The sequence below is a fragment of the Tachypleus tridentatus genome, chromosome 2, assembly GCF_004210375.1.
Source record: "Tachypleus tridentatus isolate NWPU-2018 chromosome 2, ASM421037v1, whole genome shotgun sequence".
NCBI classification, from domain to species: Eukaryota; Metazoa; Arthropoda; class Merostomata; order Xiphosura; family Limulidae; genus Tachypleus; species Tachypleus tridentatus.
In genome coordinates, this window is record NC_134826.1 from 121,219,674 (window position 1) to 121,241,225 (window position 21,552).

A 21,552-nucleotide genomic window follows, 5' to 3' on the forward strand; every position below is an offset into this window, starting at 1 on the left:
AAGTCACATTAGGCTAACTTTTGTATCCAGCACTGGGAATCGAACACCCGATTTTAGTGTTGTAGGACTGAACGTACCGTTGAATTTCTTTGTTTGTTCGGAATTTCGCGTAAAGCTACGAGAGGGCCATATACGCCTAGCCGTCCCTAATTTAGCAATGAAAGACTAGTGCGGAGGCAGGTGGTCATCATCACCACTCACTGCCGACTTTTGGGCTACTCTTTTAACAATGAATAGTGGGATTGACCGTCACATATGTTCCCACGGCTGAAAGAGCGAGCATGTTTGGTGTGAGGGGATTCGAGCCCGCGACCCTCAGATTACAAGCCGATTGTCCTAACCACCAGATTTCACATATATATAATATAACAGAACACTAAAAGCTAAAGTTTGAAAATTTAAACAATTATTGCATCTAGCTACTATAAAAACAACATATTCACTCTTTGCACATAAGTTAAACTAATTTCGAAAATCATGAAGATAACCCGTTCTTATTATGGATCCGAAACTTATGAATTTCACAAGCATAACTACAGTAATGACAACTTCAATACTTTTTATTTGCACAGGAATTAAATAGGTTTTATAAACGCAAAAACAATCAGAAAAAATCACCAGACGTAGATGATACACTAACAGCTTTTGTTTTTCTGATTTGATTTGAACATTTCTATAGATTATATGTTACTAGTATCACTGGGCGCTGAGTTAACGTATTAGAAATATTGAATACAGTTAATATACTGCGCATATATATTAAATAGACTCCGTGTTTAGGTACTAAATAGACAAGAAGAGTCCACGGCTAAATAACAATAAACATAATAAAAAATACCCAATGCAACTTTTAATTAATCTAGAGCATTTAGCTTGTTTGGTTTGAACAGAGCACAAAGCTACACAATGGGCTATGTGTGCTTTGCCCACCGCGCGTATTGAAATCTGGTTTTCGCGGTTTGAGTCCGTAGACATGCTCGCCCTCCCAGCCGTGGGGGTGTATAATGTGACGGTCAATCCCACTATTCGTTGGTAAAAGAGTAGCCCAAGAGTTGGCGGTGGGTGGTGATGACTAGCTGCCTTCCCTCTAGTCTTACACTGCTAAATTAGGGACGGCTAGCACAGATAGCCCTCGAGTAGCTTTGTGCGAAATTCCAAAACAAACAAACAAACAAACGAGTCCGTAGACATGCCGTTGTGCCATTGGAGGGCGTCTTATTAGTTCTATGTAATTCAACTCAGTATAAGAGGTTGTGTTTCTACAAGGATATCTTGTTTAGATATTGTTTTACTTTGTACTGTAGTACGTTTCCACATCACTTAGAAAGTCTCTGCTCAACATTTCACAAAACTTTGAAAAGCATATAGGAAATGTAGAAATAACAGTTTGTTCACCAAGTAACTTGTTCTTGCTCACGACCGATAATGGCGAATCGGTTTACGTTTAGGATTATTTCTTTTCTATTAATATTTAAGACGTTTGACCGCAATTTCTTCGAATAATGACAATGTGCCTATGATGGCATTTGCTGTGTCATCGTTCTAGCCTCTTATTTTAAAACTTGCCAGAAAATATATATGTTTATATATTTCCTACAGCGAAGACATGCTTTTGTTGCAGGTTGAATACGTAAATATCTGTAGGCGATTTGATGGCCTCCAAGTTCACACTGATTGGTTAAAGTTAAGTAACCAAGCTTGGTTTCTCATCATGTTACCCTTCAACGGTTCGTGTAGTTTGAAGCCTCTATGCGTGATAGACGAGTTTATGTTCTTTTACGCGATGATGATGCACTTTCACTTTATTACCTTAGGCCTAACATTTTTATCGGTAAGTAATTTCCCTGCTTATTAAATCCTACATCTTCTTCATTTTACCACTAGTAACTTTATTACCTGAGGTTTGTGAAGAAATACGTGTTTGTCAATCATTTCACACAAAAGAAGAACAATAAGGTAAAAATGTAAACCATACCCATGCTTATGTGTTAAATATGTGTGTGTGTGTTTTGTTTTAGCAAAGCCATCTCGTGCTATCTGCTGAATCCATCGAGGGGAGGCCTGGCATGGCCAAGCGTGTTAAGGCGTGCAACTCGTAATCTGAGGGTCGCGGGTTCGTATCCCTGTCGCGCCAAACATGCTCGCCCTTTCAGCCGTGGGGGCGTTATAACGTTACAGTCAATACCACTATTCGTTGGTAAAAGATTAGCCCAAGAGTTGGCGGTGGGTGGTGATGACTAGCTGCCTTCCCTCTAGTCTTACACTACTAAATTAGGGGCGGCTAGCACAGATAGCCCTCGAGTAGCTTTGTGCGAAATTCAAAAACAAACAAACAAACCATCGAGGGGAATCGAGGGTTAAATGCGTAAAGAAAAAATAATATAATAATAATTCTTACGCTCAATATTATTCTTACAGTTTTAAATTTTAAACAATGCAAATATTTGTCTAAATTATAAATATTTAAGGAAATAAAAGACGAAGATGGATATTTGTTGATAGAGAATCAGTGACCGGTTAGATAAAGAGCTCACGCCTTAACTGCGAAAATTATTGACCTATTGGTAAGGGTTCATGAAAGGACGACAATGAAGCCTGTGGAGATTGAAAGTGTATCTTGTATGGGTAGGCTGGCTTTAATTTTGATAAAAGAAGGGGAAAGAGATGAACTTTCTGGAATTTTCAAAACTATCTCGAGTACTGACAGGACGAAAGCCTCTGATTTCTCTCTGCTATATTCTGAATATAATGGGTCTATGAATAGGACGAGCAAACGCAAGTTGTACATTTGAAAAAGGCAGGCAAGGACAGTTTAAACTTTGTTTTCTAACAGGGCGATTGGCTCATGTAATGAGTTGCTGTCAGAAGTAGTAGCAGATGACACTTTACAAGGGGATTTGATAATTTTCTGTAAAAAATTAAAGTGTGAGTTTGATCAATCTCTTATTTTTATCAAGGGTGGGTGTTCAATCACCGTATCGTTTGTTTGTTTTTGAATTTCGCGCAAAGTTACACGAGGGCTATCTTCACTAGCTGTCCTTAATTATGCAGTTTAACACTAGAGGGAAGGCAGCTAGTTATCATCACTCAACGCCAACTCTAGGGCTGCTTTTTTAGCAACGAATAGCGGGACTGAACGAAACATTATAACGTCCCCACGGCTGAAAGGGCGAGCATATTTGATGTGACGGGGACGACCGTCGTGAAAAAGGCACATGGTCCCTTATTGTCCGATGTTATGTTAATTGTATAATTATTAACTAACTTAAAATGTTCATGTGTGTGTTTTAAGAATTCTTAAGTGATACAAGCCATCCTTCAGCCTTCGGGCAAATTGTTAGCAAGTAACATTTTAAGGCTTTTAAATTCGATGTACATAATTTTAATTTTGTTGTATGATATGAAAAATAAAAGCGGAAAAGATGTACGAACGTTTTCTGATTCTCTTTGTACACACACGTGGGTTTTGAATGGAAGATTAGTTGTAGTATATGTAAAGTTGAAACTAAATAATACTTATATTTCAAATTTGATAAAAAAAAAAACACCTCGTTATAGAATTGGTAACAAACAGCTGTGAGTATAAACAATTAGTGCTTTTATAAGGACTGGGACAAAGACAGTTATTAAGTCTTGTGCATTTGTAGTATACGTGTTAACAGTAACGTAATATTTATTTGCTGGAGTTACTTCACTGACGTCCCTTGGTGGGTCAAGCTGTAATGTTCCGGACTTATAACGCTGAAATTCAGGACTCGATTCTTCTTGGTGGTCAAAGCGCAGATAGATAGATCATCGTGTAAATTTGAACTGAAAATCAGCACTACCACCATTAACTTGATTAATACGTGATTGACTTAAGTGTTTTTTGTATATGTTTGGAAAGTATATGTTTTATGTAAATAGAGTTTGGGTTTCGACAAAAATAAATTAACAAGAAGAAATACCATAAATTATTAAAGGAATTGTTATATTCGTGGCTTTGATATAAAATTAATCAGCGAACTTTAGTTAAGCTAATTTGTAGAAATTGAAGGTCAGAAAATAAAATGTTTTCGTTATCACCAATGGATTCCTCTTTTTACCAAATATTCGAAAATAAACTTTTCCAATAATAGAAACTGTTATAACCATGTGTGGTATTATTCGAATTGGTAAAAGTAATACAGAACATAAACTACTTTAAGATGGCAGCACATGCTCGAAGTGATATCAAAATATAATATTTAACCTTATCGTTATTTTAAAAGATCAAGAGAAAAAAAAGAGATTAGAAGTTAGCAGAAGAATTACAAGAACAAACCGTGAGGCTTACAGAAATGTTGCACATAAAATTCTATTTTATCAAAGACAAAAGCCGTAAAAATGTATAGAAGGATTATAAGAAAACTGAAACAAATATAGCAAGACGTTAATAGGATAAAGTGGGAAATACAAAATGACATCAGTTAAATAAAACATCAATACATTGGAGAAGTATTATAACACTGAGGTTAAAGAAGTCGTAGGAAATGTATAAAAGATGTGAACTCTAAGAAACGTAATATATTGTACTTGTTTCTGTCATATGATGAAAAGAAGAAATATTGCACAAAGTACAGTTCACGTAATGATAATGAAAATGTTTTATTTCTTTCAATACAAGTTACCTGTTTTAACAAACCAACGATAAGCCTAACTTCATAAATAATGCTAAACAGGAACTTGTTAATTTTCTCGTAATGCAGACTATTCTTTGTACGTCTAGTACTTTGAAATACAATCTCAGTATTGATATGACTGAAGAAACCACTAAATGTCTAACAACTCGTTAACTCAATCATTCCCACTGAAGAAAGAAAACTCACTAACTCAATCAAAATCTAATCTAAGCTCGTTTAACTTGTGTTTTATATCGTTTAAGTATTATTTCTTTGTTTGTTTATGAATTTCGCGCAAAGCTACACAGGGGCCATCTGAGCTAGCCGTCCCTAATTTAGCAGTGTAAGACTAGAGGGAAGGCAGCTAGTCATCACCACTCACCACCAACTCTTGGGTTACTCTTTCACCAAAGAATAGTGGGATTGACCGAAACATTATACGCTCCCACGGTTGAAAGGGCGGTGGACATAGCAGCTAGCCCGGTATGGATTTGCTATAAAAGACACTCACACAAACCACTTAACCCCTCCTACCAAAAAAATAAAAAAATAAACATTGATAATAACCCGTGAATAAATCATATCTATGTGCTCAAAGAATGTTTAAACTTTCGTAAAGAACTTTTAAATATTTTGAACTGAATTGAATGGACAATATGCTTTAGTAAGGCATGAATAATCAACATTTGGTAACATTTAAAAAAAAACATTAAGGAAGAGACACTTTACCCGCAACCCTCAGATTACGATTCGAACGCCTTAACCCACCTGGCCATGTCGGGCCATGGTTTACATGTAATAACGATAGTTTTTATTGTTTGTACAAAAAAACTGTTGTATTGGCTGCTTAGACTGTGTATAGGTTGTCTTAAGATTGGTCAGTATGTTTGAAACAGGGTTGTGAAGCTCACAGATCTCTAGTTCTTTGTTTGTAGAAGAAAACAAGTGATCGGACATAGTATAAATAGTAAAGAGAACTTATCTCCTGACTGCTTGTATAGTGTGATGACGTCTTGACTTCAAAGTTGTTGGCTGTGTAATGTAACTTTGTTGGTTAGCTCGGTTCTGTTATATGCCCTTATAACAAACCTCTGTAAGTATGTGTTGTGATATTTTATGTCATACATATGTTGATACAAATAATCATAACATAATTATGGCATATACACTGCTGGCCAAAATACTAAGGCCAATGAACATAAAGAAAGATATGCATTTTACGTTATTAGACTCAACCACTTATTTGAGTAGAGCTTCGAAAGATGAAAATAAGAAAAGGGAAAATAAAAACCTTTTTTTAGCATTTACTAGGGAGAATGTGAACACTATGAAATTAGCCTAAATACTAGCTGACCAAGAGTTTAAGACCATACTGAAACGAAGCGTTAATCGGTAAAGAGGTAACGAAATTTAGTCGTTTGTGTTCAAGCATTAGCGTTGTCAACATCTCCCACTGACATCTGTGTTACATTGGGTAAAAACATGGTAAAGACTAAAACGTTGACACAGTTTGAACGTGACAGAATTGTCGAGCTGCAAAATCAAGGTATCTCTCAACGTGCCATCGCTGGTGAGATTGGACGAAGTAAGACTGCTGTTGCAAATTTCTTAAAAGACCCTGAGGGATACGGAACGAGAATTTCAAGTGGTCGGCCCAAGAAAATTTATCCGGCAAGACACAAGCCGATTGTCGAACCAGATTAAGGCTCTTACACCCGCAGAATGCAGCTCAAGAACAATAAGACCGCATCTACTAGAGAAAGGCTTTAAAAACTAAACATCTTCAAAGGCCACGCCGCCTTCCACACCACGAAACAGTTTGGTTAAACTACGCTGAGAAGCACCAACGATGGGACGTAGAAAAGTAGACGAAGGTTTTGTTCTCTGATGAGAAAATATTTAACCTGGATGGTCCAGATGGCTTTCAACATTACTGGCACGATAAGGACATCCCACCGGAGACATTTTCTATACGACACAGTGCTAGAGGTTCCATCATGATCTGGGGTGCTTTCTCCTTCCATGGAACAATGGAGCTTCAGGTTATACAGGGGCGTCAAACAGCAGCTGGCTATATTGGCATGTTGGAGAGAGCATCCTTATTGACTGAAGGCCCTCGCTTGTGTGGAAATGACTGGTTCTTTCAGCAGGACAACGTTGCAATCCACAATGCCCGCAGGACAAAGGACTTTTTCATGGCGAATAACGTGATTCTTTTGGACCATTCAGCGTGTTCGCCCGAACTGAACCCCATTGAAAATGTTTGGGGTGGATGGCAAGGGAAGTCTATAGAAATAGATGTCAATTCCAAACAGTGCATGATCTTCGTGAAGCCATCTTTACCACTTGGAATAACATTCCAGCCAGCCTTCCGCAAATGCTTATATCGACCATGCCAAAGCGAATGTTTGAAGTTGTTCGCAATGACGGCCGTGCAACTCACTACTAAGACCTCTTATTGGGCACTTCCTACCCTGTTTAAGACTTCTTTTTGGTATGGTCTTGAACTTTTGACCAGCTAGTATTTAGGCTAACTTCATAGTGTTCACATTTTCCCTATTTTTCCTTATTTTCATCTTTCGAAGCTCTACTCAAATAAGTGGTTGAGTCTAACAACGCAAAATTCATATTTTGTCTTTATGTTCATTGGCCTTAAGATTTTAGCCAGCAGTGTATATATGTATGTATGTATGTGCTTCTTTCAACGTGAACTGTTATATGTGTAATATACAAGTCTCATAATGTAGTGAATATCTAACAATACCATCTTCTTTAAAATTTAATTGTGTTTGTTAATGCTGTTAACTATTTTAATGAAATTAGTACTCAAGTTTTATCAAACTGACTTTTCTTTTTCGTATGTCAGGTACATCTAGTATGTTGTCGTGGCGAGTCGTTAGAGGGCGTCCTAAGACAGTATAGTCAGCCGGAATACGTATCACAGAAATCAAGAGGTGAGCTTTGTTATTTGGTTTCACTTTGAATTTTATATTTTCATGTGTTAGAATTTTTGTATGAGATTGTGTCTGAATCATCTGCTGTCGAAGGTCAGAAAAAATATGAAAATCACTAATTTTAGTGACGCTTTTCATGATATTAATTGAAATGTCAATAAGTTTGGAAATTAGTATTTCTCAGAACCTTAGAAGATACACAGGTACTTGTAGGAAGTAACTGTTAATGTGTAACACAAACATGGAAAGAAAATATGATACATCACACATTAAAAATCTATCTCACAAGATATAAATCAATTTAGCGTAACAAAATTGAGAATATATATATAAGTACATGCACATATATTTTTTTTCTGTTTAATCTAAAACAGCTTGACTTCAAAACGGCTGACGTCGCATATTCAGTGAAATTAAATTCAATAGGTATGATAGTTTATGTCCAAAACTATACCTACCATTTTCAGATTGCAGACAGTTGCTTCTAAAGGAACAGAAATGTAATAATATAATGTAATAGTTGTTTAAAATTAGACCATTAGAGGGGTAATGACTGATTAAAATTAGACCACTGGAAGGGTAATGAGTTATTAAAATTAGAGCACTGGAAGGGTAATGAGTTATTAAAATTAGAACACTGGAAGGGTAATGAGTTATTAAAATTAGACCACTGGAAGGGTAATGAGTTATTAAAATTAAACCACTGGAAGGGAAATGAGTTTTTAAAATTAGACCACTGTAAGGGTAATGAGTTATTAAAATTAGACCACTGGAAGGGTAATGAGTTATTAAAATTAGACCACTGGAAGGGTAATGAGTTATTAAAATTAGACCACTGGAAGGGTAATGAGTTATTAAAATTAGACCACTGGAAGGGTAATGAGTTATTAAAATTAAACCACTGGAAGGGAAATGAGTTTTTAAAATTAGACCACTGTAAGGGTAATGAGTTATTAAAATTAGACCACTGTAAGAGTTATTAGTTATTAAAATTAACTGACACTCATGAAGGAACAGTTACATTTTTGAGTCATTGCATTCATCCGATATTAATAAAATAGATTCTGATGTTGAATCATCACACACAGCTGCTTTCCAATTTTTGAAATTAACTTTTTTTGTTGTTGCAGGAAAATATATCAGTCTTACTCTTCTCTCTTGCCAAATTTAATAAGCCCAAAGCAAAAAACTAGAATCTCAAATAGCGCAGATAACCCTCGTGTAGCTTTGCGCGAAATTCAAAACAGAATCTCAAATTTCTGATGTAGATCCACGCAAGAGTAATGCATTCGTCTGCCCCATTTTACATCACTCGATGTAAGAACTATACGACTTTGATATCAGGATGATTGGTTATGAACTGGTTATGAACTCATCACTTTGAAGCATTTTTGCAAATTTTATTTTCTCTTGTTGGTCTCATGTTACATATTATTATTTCATTCTTCATGACAAAAACAGACTTACTAATTCAGACCTAGTTATGAATTCCTGTTTTATCTAGGGCAATAGAACATATTCCTGGCCCGAAACTTCGTCTTGTTTCAAACTTGATGCCTAACAAGTGAATAGTCTCTGAAGCACTAAGAACATTCGGTCATTGATGTTTTGAACCTTTGTCGAAATTCCAAGCACAGAATAATAGAAAGTGGATTTCTATTCCAATAGTAATTTGAAAGTGTTTTTTTTCTTTCGAAAAATGAAGTTGTGATCCATGTTATATCTATATGGTATGCTTGTTTTATATTCACACAGTCTCTTTGACCTGCAACCCTGATGAAATTCTTGTAAATTTGGTCTTCAATGAGCCTTTCCTTGGAGTTATACATGCTGGTGATAAGGATAGCAGTTGCAAGATTTATGGAACTGGTGATACAAATTACAGTCTGCGCGTACCTTTTAACGACTGTGGAACCAAACACGTTGTGAGTATAGCAAATTTTTAGAAACACAAGATATTTTTGGATCCTGTTTTAATCTATTTTGTTCAGATGGAAGCATATTTAAATAATTGTTAAAGTGCTTCTTATTACAAGATGGAATTAAAAAACTAAAAAAAGAGATAACAAAATTTAAGGAAACACGACTGGAGATACTGTAGACAATACTTGTTCAAACTACAAACCCCTATTTAGCTCCATGCTGTTATCTGTAACTACATTTGGTTGAATCAAACTGTATATTTCTAGTTTGAGTAAATAATGTCTACATCAGCTCCATCATTGTTTCCTTACTTTTTACGATCCTTAATTGCAAATTTTTAAATTCCCAATTTTTATTTATCTTGTTTGCTGGCTTTTTATGTGCTTAACTATGGGCAAAGAATTACTTGGTGTGATAATTAGCTTTATAAATTCTAATAATAATAAACAAAGCTAGTAGCAAACTGGTATGGTTCATGATGATTTACTTTATCTATTGACTAATTGATCGCATTAATTCTAAAAATAAGATGTTAAGCTGCAGTTGGAGATTTATTTGAGAATGTAGGGAACATTTGTAGTTTCTATGTTACTAAATTTTCCGTGTATAATATATATCAATTGACAAATATATATCTAGAGAAAAATATAACCCTTCTAAACGCGTGTAAAGATTCTACCAGAAGAAAAGCAGCCCTTTCAAATAAAGTATGCACGTATAAAATATCGCTTCAGATAAGGCTATTAAAGGAATAGCCCTTTAGTGTTATGTGCACTGATTTTTCTTACTCCTTTACTTCATACATAATATAGGGGTGGGCTTCCTAAATACACCAATTGTATAGTGTACAAAGCAATGATTATGTACATGTTACAGTCATCTAATGTTCGTCTATTAGTTGGTGATTCCCCTTTCACTCTGTGCTTAAGTTCGTGATGACGAGAAACCCTCTTTGTTAACCTGAAAATGACTTAAGAAGGTTGAAACGTTGTTCTTTACTTTATTTTAATACCCATACCACCCGTCCTGAAAATACACTTGTTTGAAGGAACACCAAGTATCCGCAGGAAAGATAACTTCAAGGGATAATAATAACACTGTTTACACCCAAATTATTATGTTTTTTAGATTATGTAAAATACAGAAATAACAAATGGACTTTCCAATTCCCCTACAACTTTTGCACCAAAGGTTTGGGTACGCTATAGTAAACAAGCCATTTTTGTTGTAGGATAACAAGAGAATAGTAATTGTTTGTTTGTTTTTTTCAATTTCGCGGCAGCTCCACGGAGGCTATCTACACTACCTATCCTTAATTAAACAGTATGAGACTAGAAAGAACGTACCTGGTTATCACCACCCAACACAAACTCCTTGGCTACTCTTTTGCTAAAAAATAGTTAGATTGACTGTAACAACCCCCACGGCTGAAAGAGCGTGTATGTGTGGTGTGATTTGGAGTAGATCCTGTCACCTCCAGCTTCGGAGTCGAGCGCTCTAACCACTAGGCAATGCCAGGCCGAGAATAATAATTTTCTTTTCCGTGTAATTGTAACACACGTGTGTTTTTGTAGTATTTTTATATATGTGCAGGCTTAGTTGTCAGTAGTATAGGTTTTAAAGTGTTGTTTGAACTGAATCTTTAGTGTTTAAGGTGCTTTTGGCCCGAACGTTCCAATAGAGTTCTATGTCATTCCTTGTAACTTCTGTTATGAGAATCATTATTGTGGTTCATGATAATGGTTGGACAGTTTCATACTATCTCTTGTGATGTATTTACATGAAACAAAAAAATGGCATAAATAATAGATTAATTTTACCATAATGAGTGTCGTTATTTGCTTTTTAATAATCTAAACCGATAAAAAGAACAAGCACGTGCTCATAATGATGTTGAAAAGAAAGTGTAAGGATTGTAAAACGTTGATGTTTTGATTGTAATTCTTTAGCTATAAATATGTTTTTCTGTGATAATAAAATTAAATTAACTCTCTCAGATAACGTATATTCAAAGTCAACTAATAAATGTCGCCAAACATGTAAAACTAGCAATTAGTAAAGCACAAATGTCACGATCATATATCCTTTGACCCGAACTTGTCGATCTTATCGAGGGCTACGTATTGCTGAAACGTGATCAATGTGATCGTAATAAAATTTGAACAACACCATCTGGAGGTAGGTTTGATAACTCTTACCAGACCTGTTTAACCGCACGCTTTATAGCTTTATATCGTCTCCAAGGGTTAATAGCAATCCGTTAGGAATGTGTGTTTGCTTGTTGACATTAGTTCGTATTAACTGGTGAAAAATGCTCTGTAAACCCTTTAGTGTGTATTAGCTCAAATAAAAACCACATTTAGAGCAAATGCTTTAAGAAGTTTGTGAGTTGTAATATGAGCCCCCCGCTAGTACAGCGGCATGTCTCCAGATTTACAAATCTAAAATCAGGGGCTCGATTCCCCTCGGTGGGCTCAGCAAATAACCTGATGTGGTTTTGCTACAGGAAAACACACATTGATTATATGAATTCCTATGATATAACGACTGTTGAACGTAATATAGGAAGTGGTGTTTTATCTGTGCAGGTGAAATTGTTTGCAGTAAACACATGAAGGCCCGGCATGGACAGGTGGGTTAAGGCGTGCGACTAGTAATCTGAGGGTCACGGGTTCGCATCCCCGTCGCATTAAACATGCTCTCCTTTTCAGCTGTGGGGCGTTATAATGTTACGGTTAATCCCACTATTCGTTGGTAAAATAATAGCCCAAGAGTTGGCGGTGGGTGGTGATGACTAGCTGCTTTCATTCTGGTCTTACACTGCTAAAGATAGCCTCGAGTAGCTTTGCGCGAAATTCAAAATAAACACACGAAATATTATTTCGTATTAGACTGAATGTTTTAACGAAGTTTCGATAATAGCAATGCATGTAATGACGTTTGTCAGTTAGAAGATACAGTATTGAAACCTGTGAATACAATCAAGTGATTTAATAGATACACAGGATTAGTGAAATATTTAATATAGTACAAAATTTCAAAACCTGTTCAAGTTTTTAGAAGTAGAAAATTTAGATATTTCAAGGCATGATTCATTCTAGCCTTCATATAGATTATATACTATTGTAATATCGTATTTAAGAAATATTTCTGCTCTACATTTGGTTAGTTTTTAACAATACGCACGAGCACGAAACACAAGTGACTACACAGTAACAGGGAATACTAGTGTGAAAGTTATATATCATATATCTGTTAATAACGCATGTTTTGCATAGCTGAAATTATGTTATCATGTTGTCGGTTGATAAACAGTTTTTTGTCGATGTGTTGAAATGAAGGTAAAATAAAGCTCATCTATCAAAACTGCCGTTTGGAGCGCTGCGGTTAGCCTGATTACATATTTCAGTTTGAGTGGGCCGTCTTGGGTACGTAGGGTTTTTAATTTTATTGAAGAACTTGTAAAAAAAGCTTCAAATATGCAAGTTTTATTTTAACAGCTACTGTCTTACAGTAAGCTTCGAATTATGACATAAATAATATTTTTTAAAAATGTCACAGGAAACTATCGTTCTGGAGTGTTAGCAAAATTAATGATTGTTATTTTCAATTCATATTTCAGAAATAACTTGAACTAAAATTTAGGGTGTAGGGTTAGAATTTCGAATATACTGTGTTCATAAATCTAAAAATGAAAATAATGTTCTGTTTCTTTCCCACCCCATTTTCCTAGACTAAACAGGAGTTATGTTTAAGTAATGAAGTTAAATCATTGTTAAGTAATCTTTCTTTAACCATAGTGTCCAGCTGGCAGCTTTTCCAACGTACTAACTATCAGGTTTCACCGATCTTTGGAGCTCGATGGGGACGAGGTTAAAACAATTGTTTGTAAGTTTGGAACGGGCACCTTTAGAAGATAGGCCTTAAGAAAGACAAACATTAGCTTAGAAGCCGGAACAGAAAGGATAGAGATTGTTTTATCTTTCGAAGATCTTAAGTAAATTACACGTTGAAACAAGTAAGAAATTGACAGAGTTGTTTGGATTATGATATGAACTTTTTTTTTAAGATGTTTTAATGGAATTATTTTAGTTTTTTATATTTTTTTCGATATTTTATGAATGTATTGTGTTGTTGAATTATGATAAAACGCAATGAGAAGTATTGTTTCTGGTGCTTAATAAATGATTACTGGAACACTTAATTTGTTTCTTGAGTTACAAGTCGACACGAACAGTCTGAAAAAATATTCTTAGAGTATACGAAGAGACAAGCATATCGTAATAGTGGGAATATCTGTAATAATACAATACTTTGTCGAGAACGTAATGTAAAAAACAATTATTTTTTACTACGAGCGAGGCGTGGCATATTGGTTAGTGTGCCGTATTATAAATCTATGGTTTGCATTTCTTTGCTGCCAAATCACGTTCAGCGTTAGAAGGCTGTTTGGTTTGCTTTGCTTTGAATTTCGTTCAAAGTTACTCTAGAGCTATCTGTGCTAACCGTCCCTAATTTAGAGGGAAAACAGCTATTCATCGCCACCCACCGCCAACTTTTGGGCTTCTCTTTTACCAACGGACAGTGGGATTGACCGTAACATTATAACGCCCCCACGGCTGAAAGGGAGAGCACGTTTGGTGTGACGGGGACTCGAACCCGCGACCTCAGATTATGAGTCGAGTGCCTTAATCACCTGGCCATGGCGGGCCTTATAGAGCTGTAGAAAATTTTTAAGAGCATAGATCAAATACCACTACTTGACTAGATGCACTTCCGCAGATCTCCCGAAAGTGTTCTGTTTCAAGAATAAATAGAACCAAAAATTAAGAGTAACAAATATTTTTAGTTCTTGCTTTTGAAGTTCAAAAGTCATCGTAATTTAAGATATACGCACGTTTTACTAACGTCACTACAGTACAAACTGCAACGTTAAGCGTCTATTATGTGACGTCATTTTAGTGTATACTAGCTGACTGACAGACAACACACCACTGTATGTGCAATTGGTTAGAAAAGGTGATACCTCCAGTCGGCCTTTACTCTCCTTTCGGGAAAATAGTGTAGTCCAAAAGTATGATGGGTGCTGTCGAATAGCTGCCATTCCTATAGTATATCAGTTCAAAATTAGTGACAGCTGTTACAGGTAGCCCGTGTGTAACTTGGCGCGATTGTATGAATCAAACAAGCAGAACCTGAGATCTCTTTTAGGGATTTCCGTTTGTACCTCGGAAGAGACAGGATATACGTACACAACGATCTCTAAAGAGACTGTTAAATTCAGTTAAATCGTTAGTTACTAACGTATCGTCAAGAGGCTAAAAGAGCAACACACACCTCTAATTGGCGATTGGTTTGGCTTGTTTTGAATTTCGATCAAAGATACACGAGAGATATCTGAGCTAGCCTTCCCTAATTTAGCAGCGTAAGAGTAGAGTGGGGCAGCTAGTCATCACTATCCACCGCCAACTCTAGGGCAATTCTTTGACTAAGTGGGATTATCCGTCACTTTATAAATCTCCCGTGGCTGAAAGGGCGAGCATGTTTGGTGTGACGGGGATTGGAACCTGTGACTCTCAGAATACGAGTACAGTGCTCTAACCACCTGGCCATGCCGGAACAAAAATTAAAGAAATCTAGTGAAGAACCTACGGATAGAAACAAGACATCACGAGTAAGTAAAATACATAGGGATGAATATGAAAAGCATGAACATCGTGATGACCGAGGTACTGAAAGAAAGCTGAAACAAATACGTAAATAATAAATACAGAAGGAAGACCATATAATGATGGCATATAAATTAATACTACCCTAGATACTGATACACAAACACTATCACAACAAACAACAGAGACATACTTAGATACTGATGGAAATACACAAATACAGACACAAGAAACAACAGATACATACGTGGACACTGATGGGTCACATTTAAAAAAACGAAAACATTTTTTCAGAAAATTACAACAGGCAAAACACTATTATCACAAAATGTATCCGTGGTGCATACAAAAAAACCACAGTTGGCAGCGAAAATGAAACATTGTAAACTTAACACTAAAATCACTGTTATCAAACACGTAATTAAAGGTCCTATTCAAAGTGACAGAGGCGTCTGACCTAGACTATACAACTTCAGTAATCATGACAGTTTGTAACACAATCAACACAAATAATCTTAAAATCATAAAATTGCAAAACGAGTGAAAGTGCGTCAACACAAATGTTATCAACCCCTTTGAGATGGATTTTCTTCAAATCAGACTCTTGTAATGATAAACTCCAATTTAACAGTCTTCTGTTTTTGCCCTTCATTTGGTTCAAAAAACGTTAATGATTTATGATCAGTGTAAATGACAATGTATTGTTGTGATGCAGATACATACACGTTGAAATGTTCTAAAGCTAACATTAAAGCCAATGTTTATTTTTCATAGTATAATAATTCTTTTGGTAACGATTAAAAGTTTCAGAAAAATAACATAAATGGTGTTCAATATACCTTTGTCATCTGACTGTAATAGAATAGCACCAACTTCAACAGCTAATGTGAAAGGCCTATCAATTCAGGCCTATCGATCCTCTATTTATTATGTTACGTATTACAATGTCAAATAGACTAAAACTGATTTAAATGACAATTTTAATTTAGAAGTTAAATAAATGTCCATATGTGTCCAATTTATGATATTTGCCAAAATATCCAAATCCAAATTTATTTTAATATACAGATAATACAATTTACGATAACAGTGATCACAAATAATAATTTAGGTACAAAAGTTTTACAAATTTTACAAACAATATTGAGTCCTCTAGCATGTCTGGAACTCCCTTGGTATCTTGGTGCATAATAAGCAAATTAATCATAAGTTATTGTACATGCAATTCACTTAATAGGAATCTCGCTAGTTTTGCGTTCTTAGCTGATCACACGTCGAGTTTTGCACCGCCGAAGTTATATAATGTCTTCGTAAAAATACTAATGCCCTTCATTGATCCACTGAAGTTAAACGGTTTGTATTATCTTAAATTTATAAACATTCTTAGTGAAATATCTGAAGTTCCTGATTAATAAGATAATTAATTAAACAACTATAGCTTCTGCGGCTTCTAGCATATTAACTGTAGCAAAGCAATATATATAATATACATGCTGTAATTTGATGCGTCGTGTTGTTTACATTTATAGACGTAAGGAGAGTTTTTAGAAAGTTCATCCTGCATAACAGTACAAACGATACACTAATGTTGACGTACACAAGTGTATTGCTGATTCTTGCACTCGAGAAGTTTTTAAAGTTTAAGTGATTAGGCGGGAAGTTAACAGTATATTTTATGTATCTTTTTAAATGTAAATTTAACTTAAACATATACCGATATTAATATAGATATGATATAGTAGATCCATCACAAGTAACAAATATTTTTATTTCCTCCTTTTGAATTTTATATATCATACTATATTGTAGCCTACAGAGTGTATAATTCTTCTCGTGATTCATGGTATGCGCACATTTTACTGACGTCACGATAATACAGACCGACTAGTTAGAACAGGCGAACTCTAAAGGGAAAGATATAGAACATCCGATGAAGCAAGCAAATCATCGAAAATGTTGGCAAACGTAAATAATTCAACAAATTAAATTGTTTTTTTTTATCGGTCCAGTAATTAATAATTGTCTCTCGACCTGATCAGCATTAAATCTAATGTTTTATACCGCTAATAATCGGGTTTCAATACTCGTGGTGGAACAGCACAAATAACCCATTATGTAACTCTGTGCTTAACAAGAAACAAATAAAAATGTAATGAGTGTACTATGTGTCTTGTACTCTGATTATGATACTAAATACATTCTTACATATCCTTTGTTAAATTTTAGAACTACTAGTTTATTAACTACTTTGTGTGACCTAGAAATAATAATAATAAAGTACATCTGAAGTAGTCAAATTGTGGAATGAAATATTGATAATTAGGTTGAAATATTTCAATCGACAATTCTTGCTTTTTTTCTTGTAGGGAACGTTCACCAAATTAACGATTATTTGTTTTCCATTAAATATAGATTTATTTTAAACAATTGAATTAATAAAGGTGCTAAATATTTTAAGAAACATATATAAAGTAATATAAAACTATTATTTTATGTGCTATATTCACAAAATGCATGGTAAAAAAAAGGTAAAACAAAAGATACAAAGTGATTTCATCATTTTCCGATAGATGGCAACATTTAGCAATATATATTTAAGGGGTTTTGAGTATTGTTTTGGATTTCGTGCAAAGCTACAAAAGGGTTTTCTGTGCCAGCCGTTCCTAATTTAGGAGCGATAACCTAGAGAGAAGTCAGTTAGGCTACTCCACCCACTTTTACCAACGAATAGTGGGAATGATCTTCACATGAAAACGTCCCTATAGCTGAAAGTGTAAGGATGTTCGGTGTGATAAAGATTCAATATAGTAACTTAAATTAATTTAGATATGTGGATAATATCTTGACATTGAGCCTAATTCACTGAAAAAAGAATCTATAACTTAGAGGCCGAGTGCATTCTCTTTGAGCAATAAGAGATTGCGTTACAGCTCTTATTTCAATTTTATATTTGACAAAAAATAAAATACATCTTTAATAAACATACATGTAACATCTAACAACGTTTCTTGCTGGGATCGAATCGCGATTATTTGCGTTATAGGCTTTGACGTTTATAGTCGAACCCTCGTGTAGTGGGGTAAATAACAATTTACTTTTTGTCAGTTATCTATATTACAGTTCTTTCATTGTTTCTGAGAAAGTGGACCAAGAACTAAGTCGCGATATTAAGAAAAATCGTTTGAACATTTAATGTTCAGTTATCTTTTCAGTATTTAACATGTTCGAAAGAAAGGGTTTGGTTTGTTTTGAATTTCGCGCAAAGCTACACGAGGGCTATCTGCGCTACCCGTCTCTAATTTAGCACTGTAGGACTAGAGGGAAGGCAGCTAGTCATCACCATCCACCGCCAACACTTCGGCTACTCTTTTACCAACGAATAATGGGATTGATCGTCACATTATAACGCCTCCACTGCTGAAAGGGCGAGCATGTTTGGTGTGACGGAGATTCAAACCCGCGACTCTCAGATTACAAGTGGAATGCCTTAACCACCTGGCCATGCCGGGCCCATAAAATAGAGAATAGGATTGTTTGAAATGCATTCAAGAAACACTTTTTTCTTTTTTTTTATCCACACGATTGTGTCTTCGAAAACGATTAAAATAACCCATTTTTCTTAGATCGGTGTCACTATGCTTTTTGTTTTGTTTTACATTGTAATGTGATGAATGTTTTCTCACAAATGGAATAAGGTTATACAGTTGGTAACATTTAAACTTAATGAAATCCTTGTATGGATGTGTGTTTATAGTTATAAATAATAACAAGAATGAGTTTAATTTGGTGTTCGTTATTGTTCACTTAATAATCATTCTGAATAGATAAAATTTGTGTTAACACCATCTTCGCCTTAGCTCAGTTATAACTATCTGTAAAATGATAAGATAGTTTGGTCAGTTACAATGAAACTATTAGGTCACTCCCTACATGATTGCTTACGCAAATATACTGGGAATGATCACCACTTTAACTAAAGTCTCAACTGCTTTGAATAGTTTGATTTGGTTGTTGTAAAGTTCAAAGTTAAACTATGACCTATCCGTGCTCTACCCACCAGGGGTATCGCAACTACAATTTAACGACGTGAACCTGCGGACTTGCTACTCAGGTGGTGGTGGTTGTGGGACAAACTTTGAACTTTGTGTTCATTTTGTGATATTTCAAATCCAGTTCCAATTTAGAGAGATATTTTTGTTTTTCTCAGTGTGAACACATTTTCCTGTAAAAGCAACTGAAAGGAAAGAGGAGAACGCAATTCTTACTATTATCAATAGTTTATATTACTGTCCATTTTGGTATCTATTCCTATGCATGTAATAGTATTGGTTGTTATGTACCTCAGCAAAGATAAGCCGTAACAGGTGGTACAAGACTCTTGAATGGAGAATTTAGTGTTTTTTTATGGAATACTTAACTCCCTTTTTCGGTAACTGAGCTTTGTCCAGCCGCTTTGTTTTATTAACAAGACTGGCTACTTGTTCTACTATTTCAGTGTAATGAGTTGGATAAATTGACATACGCTTACGGCAATACGTGCTTCGTCCTTTGTAAATTCACAAGAGTAATCAAAGTTAATATATCATATGTTAGTTTTATTCTTTCGGAATGTCTGGATAACGAGATACAAGAGCGGACATTCTGGTTGTTATACAAAAGCTAGAAGTTATGAAAACGAAATCTTCAGAGTTAATAATCCGAAGTAAAAATAAATATATGTAATAAAATAAGATAACCGTTAATCAAATGTAACTTTAACTCATGGGCACAAGAAATAAAAGAAACAAACGCAGTGAAATGTAGCTGTTTGAGCACAGCAGTTAAAAATGAAACACTTTCTTTAATCTGACTATTTTTTTGTTAATTGCACTTATATACTCACTACGTATAACTACTTGTTCGTTTGGCCCGGCATGGCCACGTGGTTAAGGCACTCGACTCGTAATCCAAGGGTCGCTGGTTCGAATCCTCGTCACACTAAATATGCTCGACCTTTCAGCCGTGAGGGCATTTTAATGTGACGGTCAATCCCACTATTCGTTGGTAAAAGAGCAGCTCAAGAGTGGGCAGTAGGTAGTGATGACCAGCTGCCTTCACTCTAGTCTACACTGCTAAATTAGGGACAGTTGGCGCAGATAGACCTCGTGTAGCTTCAAAAAATTCAAAAAATAAATTTGCCCGTTTATCCCCAAATAAGAAGCTGGGGGGATTTAAAACTGCACTTCTTGATAAATACACACCAGATGTCCTTAACGGCTTCCATACATGCAACGCATACGAAGAAAAAGATTGGAAGACAAAATAAAAAAAAAGGGAGAGGGGAGAGGCTTCCAGTTAACAAACTGACGAAAGGCTAAACTTCGAATAGGCATAAAAGTCTATATTTGTAAGGCTTAGGAAATGATTAAGTTTGTTTTTTTGCGCAAAGCTACACAAAGACTATTTGCGCTACCCGTCTTTAATTTAGCAGTGTAAGACTAGAGGAAAGGCAGCTAGTCATCATCACCCACCGCCAACTCTTGGACTACTCTTTTACCAACAAATAGTGGGATTAACCGTCACATTATAATGCCCCCACGGCTGAAAGGGCGAGCATGTTTGGTGTGACGGAGATTTGAACCCGCGAATTACGAATCGTGTGCCTTAACCACCTGGCCATGCCGAGTCAAATAATTAAGTATTCTGATGTTTAATAAATGTCGTAATTACAAATAGAAATTGAGTTTAATATGTTTTAAGACTGTTGATATAATTCAGAAGAAACTAAAAATATACTGTTAATCTAAACATATATGCATAAAAGTTAGAGGCAATAGTATTACTTTTTACTTTAATTTCAGAGTTAATCTTGACTCATAAACATCTTACTAACTGTAGCACTTTGAAATCACCAATATATAAAACACATAAACACTTTTTACGAGCTGACAGAATTTCAGATGGCAACATAATGCATAGCAATGAGTTTCTTATTCTGAAATATCTCTAAATTCTAAGATCTTTACATCCTATATAACCCTTTTTTATACAGTCTGTTTTCATACTAATTTTACCAGTCCATCAAACCGTGACACAAGAGCCAACGCCTCTCATTACAATCGTTCTATTCAAATACGGGTGCGCCCTAGTTTGGATGTTAGCTGTTAATAAACCAAGAGGGAAACAAAACATCACGTGAGACGCTTTATTTGATGGCAGCAGCCCAAGCTATTACTTGTCTCACCTATGTCTAAAGATTCATATAGCATGGTCTACACATTAACGTTAGACTTTTTTTTTTACCTCTCCTTTAAGGTACATCTGAATGTTATCTGATTTCTTTCAGAAGTTTTAGCCAAGTGGACGTGTGTTGTTCACTTCTTAAGA

The 21,552-nt window shown here is 35.3% G+C and overlaps 1 protein-coding gene across 1 annotated transcript; it reads left to right on the forward strand.

The window, feature by feature from the left end:
- The first annotated feature begins 1,678 nt into the window (after positions 1-1,678).
- On the forward strand, positions 1,679-13,721 carry LOC143244976 (uncharacterized). The gene is made up of 4 exons (XM_076490613.1): positions 1,679-1,831; positions 7,507-7,594; positions 9,350-9,519; positions 13,318-13,721. The coding sequence occupies exons 1-4, from the start codon at positions 1,712-1,714 to the stop codon at positions 13,435-13,437; spliced, it is 498 nt and encodes a 165-aa protein (XP_076346728.1). The 5' UTR covers positions 1,679-1,711; the 3' UTR covers positions 13,438-13,721.
- Positions 13,722-21,552: the final 7,831 nt, after the last annotated feature.

Coding starts and splice junctions, on each gene's coding strand:
- LOC143244976 (XM_076490613.1), top strand. CDS start 1,712: ATGTTACCCTTCAACGGTTCGTGTAGTTTGAAGCCTCTATGCGTGATA. Junction 7,595..9,349: donor CGTATCACAGAAATCAAGAG/GTGAGCTTTGTT, acceptor ATATTCACACAG/TCTCTTTGACCTGCAACCCT. Junction 9,520..13,317: donor ACTGTGGAACCAAACACGTT/GTGAGTATAGCA, acceptor CTTTAACCATAG/TGTCCAGCTGGCAGCTTTTC.